This window comes from Pseudorasbora parva, chromosome 1, assembly GCF_024679245.1.
Source record: "Pseudorasbora parva isolate DD20220531a chromosome 1, ASM2467924v1, whole genome shotgun sequence".
Taxonomy (NCBI): Eukaryota; Metazoa; Chordata; class Actinopteri; order Cypriniformes; family Gobionidae; genus Pseudorasbora; species Pseudorasbora parva.
Genome location: NC_090172.1, coordinates 23,282,255 through 23,307,273, shown reverse-complemented (window position 1 = coordinate 23,307,273; position 25,019 = coordinate 23,282,255). Strand labels below are relative to the sequence as shown.

The window sequence follows — 25,019 nt, the reverse complement described above, 5'->3', positions numbered from 1 at the left end:
AGCAGATACTGTCCAGCAGCATCTTCACAGTGCTTTGAGGCCGTGCGTCACTGCAGGTTACAGATAGAATTAATGAAAGCTGGTCAGATGCTCTTTTACTACAGCTGTCAATCAAGCAGCTGCATGCGACCGCATCCGACAGCGCAGCACTCTTAATGGCCACGGATGCTTCAGTAAAAGCTGGACATGTAGAAATCTATTTTTTAACAAAAAAATGTTGGGCTTTTGCATATTAAAATCTTAAGCAGATCAAAATATACACCGATCAGGCATAACACTATGACAGGAGAAGTGAATAACACTGATTATCTCTCCATCACAGCACCTGATAGTGGGTGGGATATATTAGGCAGCAAGTGAACATTTTGTCCTCAAAGTTGACGTGTTAGAAGCTGGAAAAATGGACAAGCGTGACAAGGGCCAAATTGTGATGGCTAGATGACTGGGTCAGAGCATTTCCAAAACTGCAGCTCTCGTGGGGATTCCAGATCTGCAGTGGTCAGTATCTATCATAAAAGGTCCAAGGAAGAAACAGTTGTGAACCGGCGACAGGGTCATGGGTGGCCAAGGATCATTGATGCACGTGGGGAGCGAAGACTGGTCTGATCAAACAGGCGAGCTACCGTAGCTCAAATTGCTCAAGAAGGTAATGCTGGTTCTGATAGAAAGGTGTCAGAATACACAGTGCATTCCCATTTGGTGGTTTACTATTGAAAAGACTGGATTTCACCCCTGAGAAATTCAAAGAACGGTAAATCTGACCAAACTTTAAAGTTGTTTAGATCATAATTTTAAGTTTTTCTAAGGTTTCCGGATTTATTGCATCAACAACAAAGCAACAAAGTTTGAATGTAACTTTAAAGAGAAAATGTTAGCAAGTGGTTTTTTTCCTCACTTGTTTAATGTTAACACTCATTCTGTTTGTCTCTGTTTATGGCTATACTGTAATTTACCGAGTTTACAGATTGGCCCTATTCACTTCCATTGTAAGTGCTTCACTGTAACTCAGATTTTTGCAGTTATTTAAAAAAATAGAAAATTACATAATGCCACTGTCAAGTGAGATTTTGAAGTTAAAATGTCACTTGAGACTTTTACAGAGCCCAAAACATTCCCTTAATTAATGAGTTTTAAACTCTTTAAAGTTTTAAACTCTTTTAGGGGGGGTTGAACCAACAAGGATTAATCTTAAATCTAGATTAAATCAAGGTTTATCTTATCATTCTGTTGCACCAAACTTTAAACCATGTTTAAAAATAAGCAGGTTTGCATCTAAACCATCATGTTGATCCTGGTTTTAATTTCTATTTAAGATAGATTAACTTTAATCCTGTTGCTCCATAACTTTAAACTCAGATTTAAATCTAAATTAAGTTTAAATAAAATGAAGTGCACCTACAATACAACTCACAATGACTGAACAGAGATAGAAACAGTGGGTGTGTTGTCAGGTCTCAGAGAGGCGTTAATAACTAATAAAAATTAACAATAAGAAAATTGAGCCGTCAATGTGTGATATCGGCTATCGACTCCGGGATGCAGATCCGTCACTCATCTCGGTGCACCTCGGTGTCGGACAAAGAAAAGAAGAGAGTATATTTAGCATTTAACGGTCGGCAGCTGTGATGATGCGTTGAGCGCGGCCGCGCCTCGCCTCGCGTTTCTGATGCCCGTTCCACTTGATCAAACGGAATGGGCGGCGCTGTCAGGAGTGGAGATAGTCACTACACCAATCATGACAGTTGTTTGTCATAAATTACGCTGCCACAATATACTCCATTAATTGATAGCCTACTATAAATATATTTCCAAGCTTATGAAATCTGCACGTGCTGCCACAATGTTTTCATTGCCTGCTTGATCAGTACGTCTCTCTACGTAGTGCTTTATAAAGACAGCTACATTTTACAAGTTAACTTCCTTTATCGACAAGAGCTGCTTGTCAGAGAGAGTTTCTGATGTTCAAAAAAGAAGGAAATTGAATATAAGTATTGTTACTGACAATGGAGAATTCATCATGGCGGTGAAAATTAATCATAAATGGAGTTTTTAATCGCAGGTTAAATTCTAATCTCAGATTGGTTAATTTTATTAGTTTAAAATGAAGTGTTGCAAAAAACCTCTCGATTTAAAATAAAGTCTAAATCAACAAATCCTGGATTAGCTCTAAACTGAGTTTAATTTAATCCTTGTTGGTGCAACCCACTCTAAAGCACAAAAAACACAAGACACACACAGACACACACACACACACACACACACACACACACACACACACACACACACACACACACACACACAGTGTTGATAGTTAACTGTCATGCTAAAGTTCCCATCAGAGTTGACATTACATAGTCTAAACATTTTAAAGCTGGGTGTGGGGTACTTGGTCCACTTTTAAAAGTGGCTATCCCAGCAATTTTAAAACATGTGCCTTGGGTGGACTGGGTTACTAGTGTTGGCTGCAAGTGAAGACACTATTTCTGTATTCCTTAACACACACACACACACACTCAGAGAGAGAGAGAGAAGAGAGAGAGAGAGAGAGAGAGAGAGAGAGAGAGAGAGAGAGAGAGAGAGAGAGAGAGAGAGAGAGAGAGAGAGACAAACACAGACACTGACACAGACACTGACACTGACATACACACACTTGCAAGTGCAAGTGTAACAACCTCAGCTGATGCCAGTGATGTCACTTCCATTAGATTTTCAGCTCGGAAGGCAAAGACTGCAGCGGCCAGGACTGAAAAAGAGGGACAGACAAACAGTCATCTTCCAGAAAAATGGGTGTGGGGCCATGTGACTGATTGACCGTTTTATATCTAAGAGTGGACTAACGTAGAGGTTTTCCCTTAAAAAAAAAAGTAAATTAAAAACATTTTAACACCCCCTAAGCACTGGGATTATCTATTTATTAATTCACTGACATAACCCTGAAAAAGTGAGTTGACACAAAAATGTTCCATGTTTCATGTTCATAATAGCTGGCAAAAGATCAAACATTAGGATATATATCGACCTACCTGCCACTATCTCTAAGGAACCGTATCCTAGGATACGGTCCCATAACAACAGGAGCTGGTCAGTGGACAGGTATCCTGAGAAGGCTCGAACTATCCACTTAAAGGCAATACGCAATCTAAGAAAGATACACAAATGCACAATGAGAAACCAAAACATACTCAGTGTAGATCTAAACACTTCTATTACAATTCTATTATTTTCTTTCAACAAATGTTAAGGTGTGAGTATTGTGTGTGCATAATTCAGCCACTAGATGGAGCTGCAATATAACAATAGATCAGCGTTTCACTGAAGTGACTTGCTAAGTTCTTCATTTCAGCTGGAAACTCCAGTAACAAGATTTGAGCTTGTTTTGCGTGGATTTTAGCCCATTGCTATGCAGTTGCTAAAGTGTTTTAGTTCTGGTGGTCCGTAAATGAGGCTTTAATCTATATTTTATAATCCGGCAGGCAGAACTCGTCAGTCTTAAAACGTTTTGCACGAAAGTTTAAAAGGTTGGAGGTTTAAACCAGTTTCCTAGCCCTAGATATAAGAGATTAATAAAATGTTATTTTACTTCCAAACTAATGATAATGTAATTTCTTAAGGATCTGGACTCTTTTTACTCTATCTGGACTTCAAAATTAAACTAGATTGAATAAATCCTCAACAAAAACAACCTGAGAATTATATACATACAGAAATGTGTACAGAAATGTGATTTGAATTAATGACAAACAACCAATAATCAAGAATAAAAACACATTTCTTATATATATATATATATATATATGTGATGCCAAATTGATTCATTCCATAAAAGTTTGTAAATATATAATATATATCTGTGTGGAAATATATACACGAAGACTGAATAAATAGTATTCACTGTATTCACTGACGAATGCTGTACTTCAATTGATGGTCTAGATCCTCAAATCTGGCCTACAAGATGCACTTTTCTGCAAAGTTTAGCTCTAACCCTAATTAAACAAACCTGAACAGGCTAATCAATGTCTTCAGGAAAAATCACAGGTAGATGTTTGATCAAGGTTAAAGCTAAACTCTGCTAAACAATCCCATGCTACAAAAAATAAAAAAAAACAGCACAGCAATAAAACTTTTTTAAAATGTATTTCTACACCCAGGGGTGCCGCCAGAAATTCTGGGCCCTATGGAAAACGTCCCCGGTTACGTATGTAACCTTAGTTCCCTGAGAACAGGGAACGAGACGCTGCGTCAGCTGACGCTACGGGGAACGCCTTCAGCGTGACAGGTGTCTGAAATCGCTATCAAATCACAATCCTACTGACCGTCGGCAGCTGGTGATGTCATCACCGTGCGACCAGGAAGTATAAAAAGGCACCGTGCCAACATGACAACATCCGCTTCGTCTGAAGGGACTGTGGGCAGGCACACCTTGAAGCATGGCCATGTGACGCAGCGTCTCGTTCCCTGTTCTCAGGGAACTAAGGTTACATACGTAACCGGGGACGTTCCCTTTCGAAAGGGAACTCGCGCTGCGTCAGCTGACGCTACGGGGAACGATATACCCACGCCGCCATGCTGAGGGGAGTGCACGCCCCTTACTGGCAGTGAGAACTGCCTGGACGAGTGTTCGCGGAAAGTCTGAACCACTCCCCCTCTAGCCACACAGGCTGCCAGTGACATCATTCCCTACGGTCATAGCCCAAGCTATATGCCTAAGAGAGAACCTAAACAAGTTTTACTGAGGTTTCCTACTCTCGGCTTGCTCGAGGGCCTGGGACCTACTACGTTCGAAGGAAGGAGTCCCTTAAGGGAATGTGGCTAGGGGACCCGAGGGCGCCACCAGCCGTCACTAATTCGGGAAAACCCCTCACCGAATGCCACCAGGGAGGCCTCACCTGGCATCACTTCTGTGGGACACCCCAGCTTGGCCAACCCTGTCTGTCAAAACAGAGCCTCCGGACATCGCTCTATTCATGAGCATCCAGACTGAGGGACTGCAAAGTGGCAGTGTCCTCCTCAGACCGGAACTCGGAGACGGGAATCCTGGAGAGCAGTACTCAGCTTAGTGCTTCTTACCCTTGCCATCGAGGGGAGTCTCTTCTGCTCGATCCTAGGATCTACTGAGCACATTTATTACAGGGGTGCTCAGGAGGCCTAAAAAAGGCCTATGGACTGATCTACCCGGGAGGCCCCGAGGGGGGCCTGCCCGTCTGATCAGACTCAAGCGGCCTTAAGCTCGCAGACGACCCTCAATGAGGGGAGCTCTTAAGCCAGCTTGGTAGGTAACCCATGCTGTAGGCTAGCCAGTCCCTGTCCTGAAGGGACTGCGCAGCAGAAACGGAGTCTCGTTGTGCTAGGGCATAAGCCCGCCCTTGAGTTATACCGGCGCAGGCCGGGACCCACCGGCGGGCAGCCGCTAGCTGTCAGCCCAAAGCCAGTTATACGTTCCTGTTTCAAGGAACCGTTTCCCCTCCAGGGAGGCCATGAGGCGCCTCCACCCAGCACCGTTAGTGTTAGCTGTTTGCTGTTAAAAGCCGCAGGAAGGTGGCTTTACTGGTTCCTCAGAGGGCTCATGAGGCTATAACGCCAGAAGCCACCCACGCTAATGGCTAGCGTGTCACCGAGACCTTGGTCCGGGAATCCTCTCCCAAAAAGGCCAAAAGAGGCCTGACAGCATAATACACTGGCCTAACGAGCGTCCCAGCTCGGGGCTCACCCTCAGGCGGCCTGCAGGCAGGTGGCTTTACTGGTTCCTCAGGGGGCTCGTGAGGCTATAGCGCCAGAAGCCACCCATGCTAATAGCTAGCTTGTCACCGAGACCTGGTCCGGGAATCCCTCCCAAAAAGGCCAAAAGAGGCCTGACAGCATAATACACTGGCCTACCGAGCGTCCCAGCTCGGGGGCTCACCCTCAGGCGGCCTAGAGCGGCCTACTTCCTGTCAGCCAACGTGCAAACTGTTGGGAGCTGTTGCGTTCCCGGGGCTCGCCTCCAGGGAGGCCTGTTTGATGCCTACGTACAGTCCGGTCTTTTTTTAGGGCGGCCCGGAGAGGCCTATTGCCGAATGGCAGTTCCCTATTAGATTGGTGACATACGGTGCTTATCCGATGGCAAATCCCACCGGAAACCCCGCAGGGCCGGGAAACGATCATAGGACGGCCTGAAGCGGCCCGTCCCTGATAGCAGACTATGCTAGCCGCCTGGCTAGCACCCGCGCACACTGTTGCAAGACCTGGGAACCGGGACTCACCCTACAGGCGGCCTCAAGCGGCCTAGATCCTGTCAACCAATGGTCGGAACCCTAGGTCACCCCCTCAGGGGACGCCATGTGAGGCGTGCTGAAACTCAGCGAGCCCTTAAAGTCGGGCTGACAGTGGCTGTCTGCTGGCTGATGAGGACTGGGTATCCAGTCACTACCTGGGGACTCATCCCCAGGGAGGCCGTTAGGGGCCTACTTATGACGAGGTTTCTACTGCAACCGACATCGTTGGGGAGAACCCTCCCCGCTCACATGGGCCACGACGTCGGAACTCACCCGCAGGGAGGCCTACTGAGGCCTACCACCTGACCCAGAGTTAACTGCCCGGACTGCCTCGGCTGGCATTTCCCGCCAGCCAGCCTTCTATAGTCGGTCCGCCCCAGCGGCCCATAGCAGCCTTCTGCGACGGCGCAGTCTCTCAGGCAGCGCCTACCAGCGTGGACCTAAAACACAATGCCCACAGCAGTGCACTCAGCATTAAGCGCCTTGAACCCTCTAAAGCGAGGGGAGTACAACTTACGCCACCTGCCTCCAGGGCGGCCGTCTGGTCGTCCAGCGGTCCGCCGTCCGCGCAAGGGCATCAGCCGTGACAGTGTTTCGACTCCAGGGGAGCATCCTACCAACCGATGCTTTCAGATGGTTGCGAAGTACAGCTCGACCCGAGCCTAAAAGGTGAAGCAGAAGACACAGAGCAAAAAGTGAAAGATATTGAACACACACACACATAACCGGCCATTTCCTGAACCAAGCCGGGGGGCCGCCCAGAAGTGGCGGCCGCACTAGCTCTGGGGGGCGGGGCTAGCAAAACCAGTCTAACTGCGCACCGCGAAGAGACGCCTACCCCGTCCCCACGACCACTGGCTGAGTCGCGATTCATTCTGCTAAACACCTTTATGCATTAATAATAACCCCCAAATGCAGAAGGGGGGTGGGCATTGGCCAGACGACCCTACTGCGGGGAGGCCGGGTAGGGATATAAAGCTCCTACGGGACCACCGACAGGAGCCCGGGGCAACTGCCAGGGCGATAAGCCACCGCGAGACGCCACCGTCATCCCATCAACAGCCTAGGCCAACCTGATGCACTAGCATCGGTCTGATAATCCCACACACAACGGCCCTAAATAGGGCTGGGACAGACCTTACTGTAGTTCATGCGCTAGCCTAACCTCACAAATTAATCTAGATATTTCACTAGCAGAGGTGCCAACGCTACCCAGAGGTGGCTACAGCTAAAAACGTTCGCCAGGAGAACATACGTCAGTTTATATCGCCGCTACATGCCCGCGGCATGTGCGGTGGCCTCAACTGCTCATATTACACATATCCAGAAGAGAAACAGCCTTATAAACTACTGTTGCTACACAAGCAAACGTACAACCTACATAAACACACTGTGTTTATACAAAACATCGTTCTAGCCACCTTTACCGGGGAACTACAGGCCCACTGTTACACTTTACTTCATCTTTTGTAGACAAAATATCCCTCAGGGACGCATAGAGTCCAAACATACGGCATTAAAAAGAAGAATGTTTGCCCTAAAAAGGGGACTCACCCGCTGTCTTCCGTGCCTCATCGCTTCATGTAACATGCATGCTTCGGCGCACTAACCTGAGGGTGGGGCGCTTCATTCTCAAGCAAGGCCGATTTTGGAGGCGGCCGCGAAATCCCGCTATTCCCAGAGACGATGCACTGTGTGCGGGCAGAGCACACACCGGCCTGGCAGGCCGTCAGAGTCTCACATCCGCTCATCATCGGCCCGCGCGGCCTGGTGTGAAGCGCGCCCGGGGAGAGAAAAGAAACACAACAGAAAACAAAGGAGGGGACATATTCACATCACTTCCGCGCCCTCGGGGGCGGAGACTCACCACCCCGCTTCCGGCGCTGGAAGCGGCTCTTCTCCCCGATGTCCCTCCTCCTGTTGCGGGTGTCCCGCCTCTTCTGCGTCCTACTCCTCCACGGAGGGGGCGCCCGAGAGGCTACGCTGCTGCGTTGGCCCAATCGATGCTCCTCGGACCTCGAAGGGCCAGGGACACCCTCCTGCCTGGGCGCCGCCCCGGACCTCAGCGGAATACACGTTCTATACGCCGCTGAGCGCGCCCTCTCCTCTCTGAACTTTCCCACCACCGCCTCGACGGAGGTGCCGAAAAGCTCAGAGGGCGAGACCGGGGCATCAAGGAGAAAAGCCTTTTCTTTCCCCCCGATGTCCGCCAGGTTCAGCCACAGATGCCTCTCCGTGGCGACCATAGCCGCCATCGACCGTCCGATGGCGACTGCTGTGTGTTTGGCCGCCCGGAGAGAGAGATCCGTGGTGCGGCGCAACTCAGCCATCGCATCAGGGGGTAGGCCCTCCCCCTGATCGAGGTCCCTCAGCAGATCGGCCTGATAGGCCTGCAACACTGCCATTGTGTGCAAGGCCGCCGCCGCCTGACCCGCCGACGTGTATGCCCTGCCGTTAAGACGCGAGGTCGTCTTTAATGGTTTAGACGGCAGGGCAGGAGCTCTTAGTGTCGATGGCCGCCCAGACGCGAGATAGTTCGCGAACGTCTCGTCGATGGGCGGCATCGACACATACCCTGCCTCGGCCAATCCCTCGACATCAGTGAAGTTAAACCGCTGATGCCGATGGATTCGCGCCGAGTAGGGTTTCTTCCATGCCCCCACGACCTGCTCGTGAAGGTCGGGGAGGAATGGAAGGCTCCCGGGAGCTGGGCGGCTATGGTCGGGGAGAAACCGATCGCCCAATCTGTCTGGGCGGGCGGCCTCTCCCCTGGCTCTCTGCCACGGCAGCTGAATTCTCAGCGCCGCGCGCCCCATTACATCATACAGCTCCCCATACACGGGGCAGGATGGCTGGGAGGATTCAGCCTCAGCTTCATTTTCCCCCACATCCACAGCCATCCTCTGATCGACCGGAAGAGCATGAGCTGACGACGAGGAGGAGTCTCCATCCGACTCCTCCTCCGTCAGCCTGCTCTCGCGACCTGCCTGATCATCCGCGAGAACTGTACTCTCTAGACGATGAGCCAGGTCCATCTGGGAGCCCCAGGACAGACGGCGCCGCTCAGCCTCAGCTTGAGCGGGACCGCTCCCAGATGCTGGCTCTTCTTCCCTCGAGAAGAAGGCCAGGCGAGAGCGGAGCGTCCTCAAGGGAAAACGCTCGCAGTTCGCGCAGGAGGCCCCCTCGAGAACCACCCGCGCGTGCTCTTCCCCCAGGCAGAGCACACAAAGGGTGTGTGTGTCCTCAGGCGTAAGAAACCTGGGACACGGATCAGCGCACTTCCTGTACGCTCCCTTAACCTTGCGTGTGCACTTCATTTTACGACTTTCCAGCGAACCAGACAAAACAGTCCCTGAAGACGAAAGGATGTTGTCATGTTGGCACGGTGCCTTTTTATACTTCCTGGTCGCACGGTGATGACATCACCAGCTGCCGACGGTCAGTAGGATTGTGATTTGATAGCGATTTCAGACACCTGTCACGCTGAAGGCGTTCCCCGTAGCGTCAGCTGACGCAGCGCGAGTTCCCTTTCGAAAGGGAACAAAATTTATGGGCCCCCTACAATTTTTACAGATAAAATTTAACCCAATAAACATGCCCTGTATACTTTAAAAAAGATATTTAGCACATTGCATAGTTAAAATGTCTAAAAATGTCTAATAAAGATGAGTACAAAGCCTACAAAAACAAGAAAAAAATATAGAAAGATGTACTTGTTTACATAAAAGGGAGAACATTTATTATCTCAATTGCAATTGCAAGCACAACAGAACATATTGTACACATATTGACATATATTTTACATGAGCAAGCTTAAGCTGGGTCCACCTGCTCAATCAGGAAACATCAGCTAGAACTAACTCATAATTAAATCAGTCAAGGAATAAAAATAGCTAAAAGGCCAAAAGGGCTCAAAATCAAGACACACCAGGAGTAATGCCAGGTGTGTCTTGGCATTACTCATTCAACCTATTGTAAGTCGATGTATCATCACAAGAGTCTTGAAAATATATTATGAAGGTTGAAAAGTTACCTAGTGCTACTTTAAGAACATCAAGTAAGACAGCATCGATCAGCAGCACTGTCACGTGACAGAACATACACACGGCAAACTGATTTTGTAATTTTTGAAGCGTGTAGGTTACTTTTTGTTTATCATCATGTGGCGAACACAGTAGATAAGACGTGTTTAGAGGCTTCAATCTTTGTAAAGTTTCGCGCTCAGGCTCACCTTGTTCATTTGAGACGGGGACGGGGGGCGTGGGAGAAGGGTGTGCAGCAGCCACTGAATCTGTGTCTACGAGACATGATAACCCGGAGACAGCACATCAGAGATGTATTGTTGGATGTAAATTATAATTCAGTAATTATTTTAGCTAGATAAAAGCAGGTCATGTAGCAACAAAAATAAGTAGGCTAACTCTAAAAGTTTTGGAATAACGTTAGAGGAATAGGGCAAGCTGCCTTTCTTTTTGAAAAACTGTGTGACATACTGTAGACTTCGGCGTTCTCTGTCTTCTCTTTCCTTCTTTCCGTTTTTGATGCCCCGACTTTTGATGTGACATACCTGCGTGTGTCACTGTGTGCGCTTCATCATAGCAAGTGCAATAACCAAGAGCTCACGCTAGCGCGGACCGCGCAGGTGGAATGAACCATTGTGAGGGAGGGGGGAGAAGGTTGTGACTGACATTTTGAAATTCGTTTTTTAAATATAAAATCTATGGTCAAAACGGACAAAATACACATTTACTGCATGAGGGGCCCAAGCACATTTAATGTATGTATAAAAAAGAGAAAATAAATAAGAAAAGAAAAAGGGGGTCTGCTCTTCTGGGCCCTAAATCAGTCTGGGCCCTTAGAATCGTCCTAACCTTCCACCCCTTTACGGCGCCCTTGTCTACACCCACTAGTAATGTGTCCTGACCCATCGAGGCATGGACTCCACTAAAACCCTGAAGGTGTGCTTTTGTATCTGGTACCAAGATGTTAGCAGCAGATCTTTTAAGTCCTATAATTTGTGAGGTGGGGTCTCTCTCCATGGATCGGACTTGTTTGTTGAGCACATCCCACAGATGCTTGACTGGATTGAGATCTGAGGAATTTGGAGGCCAAGTCAACAACTCCACCTTGTTGTTGTGCTCCTCAATCCATTCTTGAACCATTTTTGCTCTGTGGCAGGGCGCATCCTGCTTATCCTGCTGAAAGAGGCCACAGCCACCAGGGAATACCCGTTTCAATGAAAGGGTGTACATGGTCTGTAACAATGCTAGGTGGTACGTGTCAAAGTAACATCCACATGGATGGCAGGACCCAAGGTTTCCCAGCAAAACATTGCCCAAAGCGTCACACTGCCTCCGCCAGCCTGCCTTCTTCCCATAGTGCATCCTGGTGCCATGTGTTCCTCAGGTAAACAACACATTCACAACCGACCAGCCACAAGATATAAAAGAAAATGTGATTAATTAGACCAGGACACCGTCTTCCATTGCTCCGTGGTCCAGTTTTGATGCCTACATGCCCACAGTTTCCACTTTCTATGTCGCCCCATATGCAACACAACTGCGATGCACTATGTATTCTGACACCTTTTTATCAGAACCAGCATTAACTTCTTGAGATTTGAGCTACAGTAGTTTGTCTGTTTAATCAGACCACACAGGCAGCCTTCGCTCCCCACGTGCATCAATGAGCCACTGTTCCTTTCTTGGACCACTTGATATATTTGATAGATACTACTGACCACTGCAGACCGGGAACACCCCACAAGAGTTGCAGTTTTGGAAATGCTCTGACCCAGTCGTCTAGCAACAATTTTAACCTTGTCAAACTCACTCAAATTCTTATGCTTGCACATTTTTCCTGCTTCTAACACCCACTAACATGTGTCATAATGAAAAGATAATCAGTGTTATTCACTTCACCTGTCGGTGTTCATAATGTCATGCCTGATCTGTGTATAGGCCTATACATATACATATACATATACACTCACCTAAAGGATTATTAGGAGCACCATACTAATACTGTGTTTGACCCCCTTGCGCCTTCAGAACTGCCTTAATTCTACATGGCATTGATTCAATAAGGTGCTGAAAGCATTCTTTAGAAATGTTGGCCCATATAGCATCTTGCAGTTGATGGAGATTTGTGGGATGCACCTCCAGGGCATGAAGCTCCCATTCCACCACATCCCAAAGATGCTCTATTGGGTTGAGATCTGGTGACTGCGGGGCCATTTTAGTACAGTACCAATTTGAAATGATTCGAGCTTTGTGATTGGTGCATTATCCTGTTGGAAGTAGCCATCAGAGGAGGTGGTCATAAAGGGATGAACATGGTCAGAAACAATGCTCAGGTAGGCTGTGGCATTTAAACGATGCCCAATTGGCAGTAAGGGGCCTAAATTGTGCCAGGAAAACATCCCCCACACCATTACACCACCACCACCAGCCGGCACAGTGGTGACAAGGCAGGATGGATCCATGTTCTCATTTTGTTCACGCCAAATTCTGACTCTACCAACTGAATATCTCAACAGAAATCGAGACTCATCAGACCAGGCAACATTTTCCAGTCTTCAACTGTCCAATTTTGGTGAGCTTGAGCAAATTGTAGCCTCTTTTTCCTATTTATAGTGGAGATGAGTGGTACCCGGTGGGGTCTTTTGCTGTTGTAGCCCATCCGCCTCAAGGTTGTGCATGCTGTGGCTTCACAAATGCTTTGCTGCATACCTCGGTTGTAACGAGTGGTTATTTCAGTCAAAGTTGCTCTTCTATCAGCTTGAATCAGTCGGCCATTCTCCTCTGACCCCTAGTATCAACAAGGCATTTTCGCCCACAGGACTGCCGCATACTGGATGTTTTTACCTTTTCACACCATTCTTTGTAAACCCTAGAAATGGTTGTGCGTGAAAATCCCAATAACAGAGCAGATTGTGAAATACTCAGACCGGCCCGTCTGGCACCAACAACCACGCCACGCTCAAAATTGCTTAAATCACCTTTCCCATTCTGACATTCAGTTTGGAGTTCAGGAGATTGTCTTGACCAGGACCACACCCCTAAATGTATTGAAGCAACTGCCATGCGATTGGTTGATTAGATCATTGCATCACAGCTGTTCATAATAATCCTTTAGGTGAGTGTATACACAAACTTTTATGTTGTATGCGATTTATCGTGTTTAGTCAATTTGTTAGCACTAATATTTAAATATACAAGATACACTGTAAAAGAAAAAAAACATTCAGTGAGCAGAGTAATCTGCATTGTCAACTCACGGTTGGGCTCCAATCTCTCGTAGATGGTAGAACAGTTGAGGAAGATGAGTCTGCAGTAACCTCTCAAACTGCAAGCACAGAGACACTATACCCTAACAAACACACAAACACATTCAGCTAAGCTCAGAGAAAACCATCATCTTAAGCAAAGTGACACAAAGGCAATCAAGTTAAGTCTCTCTCACACACACACACACCAAGAGATACTTACAGACGGATGGGAGGAGATAGAGTGTAATCTGAAGAAATAGCGAATATACATCTCCCTAAACACGCTGTACAGCTTAGATGGCTCGTTATATAAGAAACACAGAGGGGCAACTGCAGCACAGGAAACAGATTATCGATTTTAGATTATAGAAAATAGATTTTGAAAAAGATTTAGCAATTTGAGGCTATCTACTTCTTCATACTCACCGTACATTGAGAAGCCATGAAATGGGATGACACCTACGAAACAGGAGGTCATATTCTGTTATACTGATTACCGTTATTAAACAAAAAAAAGTTTTGTAATGCTGCTAAACCAATAAATGCCCTTAAACAGGTTTCAGAAAATTCAACAAATGAACCAATACATGGTGCACAATGCTATTGTGCAAATACTTATAAAAGTGGTTCTCTTACCATTTGGGGGGTAAACCACAGCACACTGTTCTGAGCCAGATTTGCCTAAGAAAAGGACAACATTATAGACTGAATATAAACTAAGGAAGATATCAAAACTGTGCAACAAAGATAAATATTCAAAGACATTACTTTGGACACAAGATTTAGGTGGAGAAGCGCTGTTGTAGTTGAAATGCTCAAGGACTGCAGTGTCTCGTGAAAAGCAAAGCAAGACCTGTGGAGAAAAACAGTGGAATTATAATTGCCAACACAAACAGACACAGACTACTATTAAAAACACACTTTGTATCATTGGTACACATGGGGAACACACATGATGCAGGTTTCTTAGTAACTTTGTTTTCTTAATTTGTTTTAAATGCATTACTGAAGATTTCTAACCATAAGTGGCCGAATACAATTCTAGCAACCTAAAAGCTTAATAACAGAACTCAATAACAGAAAACACCAAATTGGCAATATAAAACACCATATTTAAAAAAATATTTGGCAACCACTGAAAACATCCTTGCATCGTGGTAGCTAGTTTTGCTCGGCCACTCACATTTTCCTCAAAAAATATAGAAAATTATATTATATTAAAGACACAGTGGGAAACTAGCGCTGAAAAAGTGCGGACAGTTATTTTGCGGCGTATTGCATATGCATTTGTAAGAGTTTCCCTTTCAAATGCTAAATTTATGGGAGAAAAGTATTTAAATTAATCATAAAAGGTGATTTACTAAGGTTTGCGCTTGTCAATTTACTGGTATTTACGCCATTATTACCACAAAAAAAAAAAAAAAACACGTCTTAAACCAGACATTCATTTGCGCTGCTCCTGATAGATTGGGTTGGCCATTATCCGGCATATTAATTTGTGCATCGTCAATAGATCACATGCACAACTTTCAACTCCCATTGGCACTTTTATGGGATTGCGCTCTCATGCTAACTTGCCCTGTTTATTAAATTTGGCCCTTAGAGTTTGAACATCTGTTCTCTCTTGCTAATACCCCACCAAGTACCACTATTTGATTGAATCGTAATCACCTCTCTAACAAAAACATATTATGACCACCCAGTGTCTGAAATTCTTGAACGACCCACAGATTTCACACTAAACCAATATTTACAAGTAGCTTGGCTCCTTTATCACCTCACACCTGCAACTCATATTACCGTTCCATAGTGAAGACACAATGTGCTCCCATGAAGCCCAAAACCACTTGCAATTTTGTATAGTTCAGCGAAAATTCAGGAAATAAGCAAAGAGGCACACTTATGGTTGTCCAGAGGAACAGTAACAGCAACTTTGAAAATCTCTCTATAAAAATTGCTTGCTTTTGAGATATTTCATAACCATTTATGAAACTAGATCAAGAGTGTACTTTTCCCTCATGATTTCTAAAAACGGCCTCATTTATAAGGCAATGTATGTCAGCGTGTTTCCTGTTTTTTGGGGAAAAATGAACACGCAAATGAAACTTAAGTGTGATTTTGTGGTGAAAGTGAATTTTAAGCAGTGGAGAAGTAATAATGCTCCTATAATAATAAACAACTAATCAATTCCACATGAATAGAGAGGTATATTATAGAGAGGTCTATTTGTGAGACTACACAACCCAGTCCTATCTGTATCTATCCAGATTTAGGTACATGAAGTGAAAGAGCATTGGTTTCCATGGGTAACTTTCTCACAGTAGTTTAGTCTACAGCGATGTGCGTACAAAGACCTCAATTAATGTCATGTTGAAAATAACTTGGGCAACTGTTTTACTTCTTTGATTATCAGAGCTTGTTTATGATTCACTTAGAGAAAATCTCATTTGTAATCAAGTGATTGAAAGATTGCATTGTGAAATGTGTTACACTGAGAGTGACATACATTCACCCACCTGATATAAATAGTCCTCAAACACAAAGTAGTAATCGTCATTACTTGCAGTGAGCTTCACATCCTGAAAAGAAAAATCAGGTATTTTATTTTATTTAGAAATGGGTGCACTGGGTGAGGTAAAATTAGACCATTTTTAATATATCCATTATATATTTCTATTATTTTGGGGCACAAGCATTGTTCAGGCTAGTTTTAGTTTTGGCTTTAGTCGGATCCTCTATCGGCTTCAGTCCGGCCGATTGAGAATGCTGAATTGGCGTTGAGCCACTGGGAAAAGAGTTCATTCTGATTGGAGAACAAAAACAAAATTGACAAAGCAAGCAAACAACGTCATCATCTTTTCAGAGCATTGCAATATGCAAATATTTTCATAACAACATGGCCATATGTAGCTTAATTAATAGAAGTGAAGACAAACTGATCAGCATGATTCATAGTCAAAATGGTAAGCAAGCAGTGATTTGTTCACAGATATTCACATTTCTAGTTCATGTTCCCTTATTTGAATGGCAAATACTGTCATCTTCTGGACAGTTATTGGATGCAAGAGTTTTTTTGCTAGCTTCAGCCTGACGCAGTTATCATTTTCACGTCCAGCGCCACGTTGTTTAAATAGCGAATGCACTAGTGCCCATCTGTTCGCCCATGGTCTGAAAACAAGGTGTGTTCAGGCGTATTGTTGGCGCGTTGCTATTTTGAGTTATTTTATGAGGCAAAAACGAGGCACTTTTGCTACTTTTAAGCTATTTTTGTTGGTCGGTTAATAGCGCAGTATTTTTTGTGTTATTTAAAGGGTGTGTTAGTAATATGCGCCTGTAGGTGGTTACACACCGCTCATACACTCTGCTTATTACACACACAGGGATGCGCAGCAGCACACATTTTTAAAGATTAAAAAGAATTCCTCTCTGGAGAAGCGTTTAGTCTTTCAGTGTTTATTCAGTAAATACCGCCATGTAAATACAGAATCTGCCATGGTGCAAGTGCAACTGGCAATTAAAGGGAATGGGAATGACACTCTGATTAGTTTATTGCATGTTACACTCAAAACATAGCCATTACTATGAGACATAGAGACATAGAGATTAGGTACAACCCTTTTAGACCATGCGCCTGGAGTACAGACCGTTTTTCCCGTCCTGCACCATGCGCATTAGACCATGCGCTCAGTTTGTTAAAATAGGGCTCATTATCTCTCATGCAAGCATAGAACGTACATGCTAGTTCGATGTCAGCTGTATTTTGCAGTGTATTCAGGCACAACTTTTTTGCCCAGACCCCGCTGACGTGAGCCGAAACCAGTGTCTGCTTTCATTGCCGCTATTTTTTGCTTCAGTTTGGTATATACTGGCCCTAAAGCATATATCTTGGAATAAATTAGTCTTTCAGGACTGTTACTCTATTGGTCAAAACCTATTCAAGATCATTTCAAGAGAATCAAATAAACTGCATTGTAAATGTACCTTATATATCAGGTTGTCCACAAGCAGGCCATGATGTATGACTCTGGCTTTCAGCTGTTCATAATGGGTTATGACCTGTTTAATGAAATAAAAACAAAAGAACTGACAAAGTGAATTCATCTCAGTCAGCTGAATTAGCTTAACTAATACATAATGGATAAAGAAGCACCTATACATGCATATCAGACTAGCCTGTCATTACAGCTAAGTTAATTATACTAACCAATTCACTAATTAAATTGCTATCGTAAGAAGCATATCAATAGGATCGCTTTCAATCACTCAATCATGCTCTCAACAGGATCTCCAGCTGAAAATATCTTGCTTAAAAATTGGATGGTACAAAATAGACTGGTACAGAAAAAAATGAATCTTAAATGCTCTATTCTGAAATTTAAATGCATCTTTTTATTGTAGTATGATTGTTACTTATAACTTAAATGCAAATGTTATGCCAATTTTATTAATCACCTCAAGTTTTTGCTCACTGACAGAAAGATGAATGTAGCAAAAATTCAATATAATGCATTTAAATAAATGAGCTTGACATTAATGAGTTGAATCATTAAGGCATTGACGTCAAAAATGCATTAACTTTAAATTGTCCTGGCTTCAAGTCATCCAAGGAAGTTCTTATTTGGAAAATTATAAAAACAACTTTTCATATACAATTTTCAATAGCCTCTCATTTTAAACTGATTGATTAAAATTAAAATGAAGTCATAATTTAGTCACCCTGGTGTTGTTCTAATGCCATCTTTCTTTTATGGGCCACAAAAAGAAAATTTTAACAACAACAACAAAACCGCCCAGCATTGGTCTATGTATTGGTTGTGAATAGCGACCAGCATAATGGATTTTTAAAGATTCCAAGGTATACGATAGGGTTTGGAGAAAAATGTCCTGACTTTGGCCGCTGGTATGTGCACGGCTGAATGATGTGCATGTTTATAAGACTCTGTTAGCGCAGCAGTTCACTTCGTGTTTCCCAGAAAATGCACATAAGCTGTGAGAAGATTAACGAAAACATGACATGAAATACAACGCCTAGAAATCCCAAAACAGCATCCATGTACTTCAAATATCACCGGACCCAAACTCTGTCTTAATGACATGTCAGAATGACATTTGACAGATGTGAATGCGATAACTTCTTGTTGCGACGAACACAACAGATATATTCACTTCAGAGAAGAAGGTACATGGATTGGATAATTTAGCTTTAAAAAAAAAGCTTGATGCTGGATGAAATTCACTGCCATCATATATGGATGAGCATGAGCAGGACATTAATCCATAAAAGAAAGAAGGTCATACTAAATTAGAACAACACCAGGGTGAGTAAATTATTTTATTTTTCTTCATTTTACTTTTAGGGTGAACTTTCACTTCAAGACTCTTTTAAGGTTCTAATCACGAGTCTTTCTAAAAGCCCTTGCCCCTATTGTTACCCAGAAGGACAGGAGAATTTGTCCCATTTTTGCTGTTAGGATAGGTATGAGAGCTGGTTACTGTCATCCAGACAGTGGCTTTTATCAGTGGTTACATAATTGTTCCACCTGAAACATTTAAACTCCCTGAAACATTTAAAACATTTGATTTCCCCTCTTCCCCTCTGTCATTCCACGGCTCCTGTCCTGCCCACATCTACAGCACTAGCTCAAAAAGTGAGGGATTACTCTACTTGTTTAAAATGTGCCGCCCCCACGCCAGGTGTTTGTCTTGGTATTAACACATAGAGAAGGAACATTCTCCAGATGCTGTTTTACCGCTTTAATGGAGACCCAAGGACTAATCAGCCAGCTGAGAGACATTGCTTCACTTCTGAAAATGGCAGCTATTATTCGCCCAGGGTGAAAGATCACAGGGGGTACCATATCTGTCATTTCTGCCCCACACGCAGCTCGAAATCGAATTGTATTGAGAAGGATGATGTATTTAAAACTGCTTGTTCTGGACCACGGTACAATTTCAGGTTGCTTTTGACATTTTGAAAGGCATTATGCTGTTAAAAGTGTGCCCAGGAACAAGGACATTATACGTCCTCAATAGAGGCTGCCAAACCACCTAATCAAGCAGACTTAAATATGGTTCACTGGCATATATACACCAGAGAAAATCGCTTCCATTAGCCAAACATTATATTCTGATGTCAAACTAACTTGAATTAATCTACTGTGAAAGCATGTTCACCTCTTATTTTTACTTCAGTTAACCTTCAAAAAATGTCCAATGATTTTACTACCTTTACTCTAAAAGTGTTTGGGTTAAATGCTAGCTTTAAACAAGCCAATAGCTGGGTTAAAACAAGCCCAACTTGGGTAGAACAAATGAATGTAAGTAAAAAGTGTAAGTACAAATAAATATCCATAAATGTCAGTTCTGGCACATATTCACAACAACTGCCATAAATGTCATTTTAAGATAAACAAATAGGTAAGTTTGTACATAAATATGTATGGTAGGTTTATATATGGTTGAAGATCTGTGACGATTGTGTGTGTTTAAAAATGGAGAGAAATATATCCACGACTGTATATACAGAGATCAGGCATAACATTATGACCTAATATTGTGTTGGTTCCCCTTTTGCTGCCCAAACAGCCCTGACATCAAGGCATGGAATCCACTAGACCCCTAAAGGTTTGCTGTGGTCTCTGGTATCAAGATCCTTTTAATCCTGTAAGTTGTGAGGTGGGGTCTCTCTCCATGGATCGGACTTGTGTTCAGCACATCCCACAGACGCTCGATTGGATTGAGATCTGGGGAATTTGGAGGCCAAGTCAACACCTCAAACTCATCGGTGTGCTCGTCAATCCATTCCTGAACCATTTTTGCTTTGTGGCAGGGTACATTATCCTTCTGAAAGAGGCCACAGCCACCATGGAATACCCGTTTCCATGAGAGGGTGTACATGGTCTGCAGCAATGTTTAGGTAGGTGCTATGTATCAAAGTAACATCCAAATGGATGGCAGGAGCCAAGGTTTCCGAGCAGAACATTGCCCAAAGCATCACACTACCTCTGCCAGCTTGCATTTTTCATATAGTGCATCCTGATATACACACCAGGCCATCCACATGATGTAAAAGTAAACATGATTCATATATTTATATTTCTTTTGAAAACAGGCATTGCTATTCTCAACTCCCTCTAAACTCCCATCCTTCGGATGAGACGTTAAACCGAGGTCCTGATTCTCTGCGGTCATTAAAAATCCCAGGATGTCCTTCGGAAAAAGAGTAAGGGTGTAAATCTGGCATCCTGGCCAAATTTGCCCATTGGTCTGTCCATCATGGCCTCCTAATAATCCCCATACACTGATTGGCCTCATCACTGTCTCCTCTCCACCAGTCAGCTGGTGTGTGGTGGCCGTTCTGGGCGCAATATGGCTGCTGTCGCATCATCCAGGTGGATGCTGCACATTGTGGTGGTTGAGGAGACCCCACCCTTCTATATGTAAAGCGCTTTGAGTGCCTAAAAAAGCGCTATATAAATTTAACTAATTATTATTATTATTATTATTATTATTAAAGAAGCACTTAAAATGAGGACTCTAAAGGTTGCAGGGCATTACCATCTCATACATAGCTGTTTGGAACGCCCATACAAAGACATTCAGTGGCTCACTTCCTTCTGTAACAACCCTTCGAACAGTGTCCCCATTTCTAAAAGGCCTTTCAGTGGCACAAAAATGCCTTCTGAAATTCAGTCAGTACCTCAGGATCATCAGTAGTATTCAGGATGAGAGTCCATAGCTGGGCCCTGAGACCCGTGGGACAGCCCTGCCTGCTGTACTGCTGTGCTGCTGCACTGTCTTGCTCGCTCACCACTACAGAAATGCAGAAACACAGGAGAGGGACCCACATGTTTTAGTAAACACTCATGAGAGACAGAGAGACAATCTGTTGATGCATCTAAAACCTAAAGTAGCTGCCTTTCTTTTGTTTGTATAAAATCAGGTCTAATGATCCAGAAGAAATTAAAGTGAGCTTTAGCGAAAATCAAGAAAATATTTAGTAATTTACAATACCGTTGTTTGGGGAGACGAAAAAGTTTGGGTTGGGATTTTAATGTTTTTGAAAAATAACATGTTTTTAAAATAAGTATATTGTGCTCACTTGCATTTATTTGATCACAAATACAGTATAACAGTAATATTGTGTAATACTGTTCAAAAGAACAGAACAGAAATCTTTAGTAACATTAAAAATGTCTTTACTGTTCTTTCTGATCAATTTAATGCATTCTTGCTGAATAGAAGTAATAATTTCTTTATTAAAAACAACAAACAATAATGCAAGTGCTTTTTTCTTACTATAAATGGGATCATAATTCACACCAAAATAACACTATTTTATTCTGCATCATGGGATATCACAGGCAGAGAAAGATACATATATGCTGTCTTCAAATTCTGACCAGACTATTCTGACAGTATTTATTTAAGGGAAAATGAATGGCAAATATTAAACAAACATTCTCTATGAGACAAGAGTGATAAAGCAGTTTAAAACAAGCATTCATGTGATGATAACGACAAAGAAAAGTTTAATTTTACCTTTTTTTCCAATGAGAATGTGCTCACTCTCAAACAAATCTGTGTTGAAACAGCAGAGATAGTGAAATATAGAAAAGTGACAGTGCAAACAGACCATACAACAGATTTAAAAATAAGTGGTGAACCTCTTTGGTAGCCTTAAATACAGTATATAGTACATACAGAATTTAGAGGATAAAAACATGTTAAACATCATGAGCAGGGTGTATAACATTAGGTGAAGATTCTGTTGACTTGTGACAAGTTAGTAGGAGGGAAAAGCCTCCTTTGTTAGTTAGCAAAAATAAGCGGAACATCCTACAACTACTTGGACCAGTGTGGAAGGACTTTGGGACCTGGCGGTAATATTCGATAGTCCACGTAATATTCCATTACTCCATGCTTATGTTATGGATGAAATGAGTAAATAAATACCTGGGGGAACATGAGTGTGATCATCTATACCAAGCTGTCCATAAGTAAGACCCAGTTCTGGATAAGTTTCCCTCTGCAACACAGAGAGATATGGGCCACAATTACTAATATTTGATCCCTAAAAATGGACAAAGAGAGTTGAGTTTATGATAATTCTATAAATGTAAAGTCTTGAAAAGAAATTTTGTTACACCTAAATCACTTCTAATGCATGTCAACTAGGTGTGACTAAATACTTATCTCATGCGACGATACGATACATGATATTGGGTTCACAAGAACGAGATGAGACGATATGTTAACACCATTTTTTAAGAAATCTTAAATGATGAAATATATGACTGGATGTCACAGAATGCAAAACAATGCAGGTGCATTTTGAAATGTTTTAACTAATCTAAGGCTGTCACTAATGATTATTTTGATAATCAAGTACTCTGAGGATTAAATCGAGTAAGCTAATCAAACAATAAAAATCTAACAATAGCCTTTTAAATGACTTAAAATACATATAACAATAAGGCAATAATAACTGGTTCAAAAGCAAGTAATCATATGGTTTTATTGAACAACATATACATAGTATAAACATAATTTTGTGGACATTATTATAACAAATCCTTGCAATGAGCGCCAAAGGCCTAGTTTTTGTTAAACTTTACAGCATGATCAAATCCCAGTTTAATATTGGCCTAACAACATTTAATTCAAATGTTCCTTTTTTATATATTTGGCCACTTCTTTGTGATAGAAATGCTGCAGCCACTGTAATTTCTTGAACAGGAGCATGTGGGCATCCAAACATGCCAACTCTGTGAGGGTTAAACTTTTATTTTGAGATTCATTACAATTATTTTGATAATGACACCAAACACGCTACCACATCTGGTGAAACAGCACACGTTGCATTCCAAGAGGAAACTTCAACTTAAACCTGCAGCACATTCAAAGATGGAGTTTGCTAACCGAGCTTCTGCTCCACACGTAAATAATAACAGATCAAAACTTTGCAATTAAAAAAAAAGCGTTAGACTTTATTTGTATCCTCAAATGCACATTACTGGAACCACACCCTCCCAAAAATACGTGAGATCTTGTGCACACCCTTAATTAGACTATTAAGCTAACAAATGGTTTAGATGAGGGTGAGCAGTGAGCAGTTTTCACAATCATTTCAATTTCTCTAGACCTCTTGATTACTGTAATTTGTTTATAGATATTGTTTCAGATGATTATCAGCTGTTGCAATGCAAATTGTTTGTGTTGACATGAAAACAGAAGCAAAATAAAAAAGGGAGACTCACCATTTGAGGAATGTCCCGGACGTTGAGGGAAACCTGGATTAAACCCCAGTTGCTTCTTACAGTAAGATCTTCGCTGCGATCATTATTCAGATTTCTTAAACCAATCAGCACCTACAAGATAAGAAGTATTATGTTTTATATTACTAAATTAGAATACTGAAGAGTACTTAAATAAGTATAAAGAAGAATACTTATTTATAGTAAAAAAAGTATTAGACATGACAAACGCTAAAACCTTTGATTTTCTACAAACCCCTCTTATCCCAATTTAATATGCCAACTATAAATAAACCATTCATCAGTGTAAGTGGTTCTGTGGTGCTATCAAAACAACCTCTCGGTCAATTCTCACTCAGAGTAATTTAACCGAACATTTCCTGAGGGAATCCAATCAGCTGCTTCATATCCAGCCCTATCTTTTTCATTTGAACCGGATGTTTGGAAATAAACTGATTCGATTATGTAGACCCACCTCAAGGAAGTCTTTGGGTGCGTAGACAGGCCTGAATTTGCTTAGGTCTGCAATTAAAAAAGAAAACAGACATCTGAGTGCTTCCAAACTTGTATATTGTAATGGCCTACCAATTAGTGTAATTGAAAACAAGAGAGCAACAGAATACGGTTGAGAAATTACACAGGCAATATACCAGGATGCCAATCAGAACCCTTTTGTTTTGTTTTGTTTGTTTATTTTATACTTAAAGTCCAATTAAACAGTTTGGTAAGATAAAACTAAATCTTCCCTTAAGTGAGAGGAGGAAAGAAAAAGGAGAAGGACCCATAAATAAATGCTGGCAAAATATTTAAAATGTATTTGGAGAATAAAGACTTAATGTCCAAAAGTCTGACCTGCACCTCACATTGGTGGAGGAGTGAAAACAACCAAGTATGGGATTGCCTGTGGAGTCTATGCCATCAGTGGTGAAAGCCTTGGCTCGAGAACCCCCTTGGGTGTTAAAGGGGTGATGAATGAGAAATCAACCTTCCCTTGAGCTTTTGATATATAAAAGGTAATGGTAAAATAAGAATATCCTGTAAGTTTTAGAGCTGAAAACTTCCTTGTTAGTCAAAGAAAAGCTTTTATAGACACCAGGCCCAAAAAAAGATCTTGTGCTTCATTCTTACGTCATAGCGTTACGAGACACACCGCTACAGAACGTCTAATCCAGTAGCCCCGCCCACCGACTCATGGAGCTGATCGGCTGGCGCGGGCCAACAACAATAAACATGCCGATG

The 25,019-nt window shown here is 42.9% G+C and overlaps 1 protein-coding gene across 2 annotated transcripts in view; it reads right to left on the bottom strand.

The window, feature by feature from the left end:
* Nucleotides 1-25,019, bottom strand: part of tbc1d19 (TBC1 domain family, member 19) — a 41,737-nt gene that overhangs the window by 5,241 nt on the left and 11,477 nt on the right. The window contains exons 7-20 of one of the 2 annotated variants that reach the window (XM_067437333.1): nucleotides 24,256-24,302; nucleotides 23,784-23,894; nucleotides 22,480-22,552; nucleotides 22,066-22,104; nucleotides 21,224-21,336; nucleotides 17,506-17,580; nucleotides 16,041-16,103; nucleotides 14,293-14,377; nucleotides 14,161-14,205; nucleotides 13,951-13,983; nucleotides 13,745-13,854; nucleotides 13,534-13,625; nucleotides 3,024-3,139; nucleotides 2,673-2,743 (exon numbers count right to left, since the gene is read on the bottom strand). In XM_067437333.1, coding sequence (XP_067293434.1) covers nucleotides 2,673-2,743; nucleotides 3,024-3,139; nucleotides 13,534-13,625; nucleotides 13,745-13,854; nucleotides 13,951-13,983; nucleotides 14,161-14,205; nucleotides 14,293-14,377; nucleotides 16,041-16,103; nucleotides 17,506-17,580; nucleotides 21,224-21,336; nucleotides 22,066-22,104; nucleotides 22,480-22,552; nucleotides 23,784-23,894; nucleotides 24,256-24,302 — 1,073 coding nt within the window. The remainder of the gene's footprint in view (nucleotides 1-2,672; nucleotides 2,744-3,023; nucleotides 3,140-13,533; nucleotides 13,626-13,744; nucleotides 13,855-13,950; nucleotides 13,984-14,160; nucleotides 14,206-14,292; nucleotides 14,378-16,040; nucleotides 16,104-17,505; nucleotides 17,581-21,223; nucleotides 21,337-22,065; nucleotides 22,105-22,479; nucleotides 22,553-23,783; nucleotides 23,895-24,255; nucleotides 24,303-25,019) is intronic. The other variant, XM_067437334.1, reaches the window with a different exon arrangement.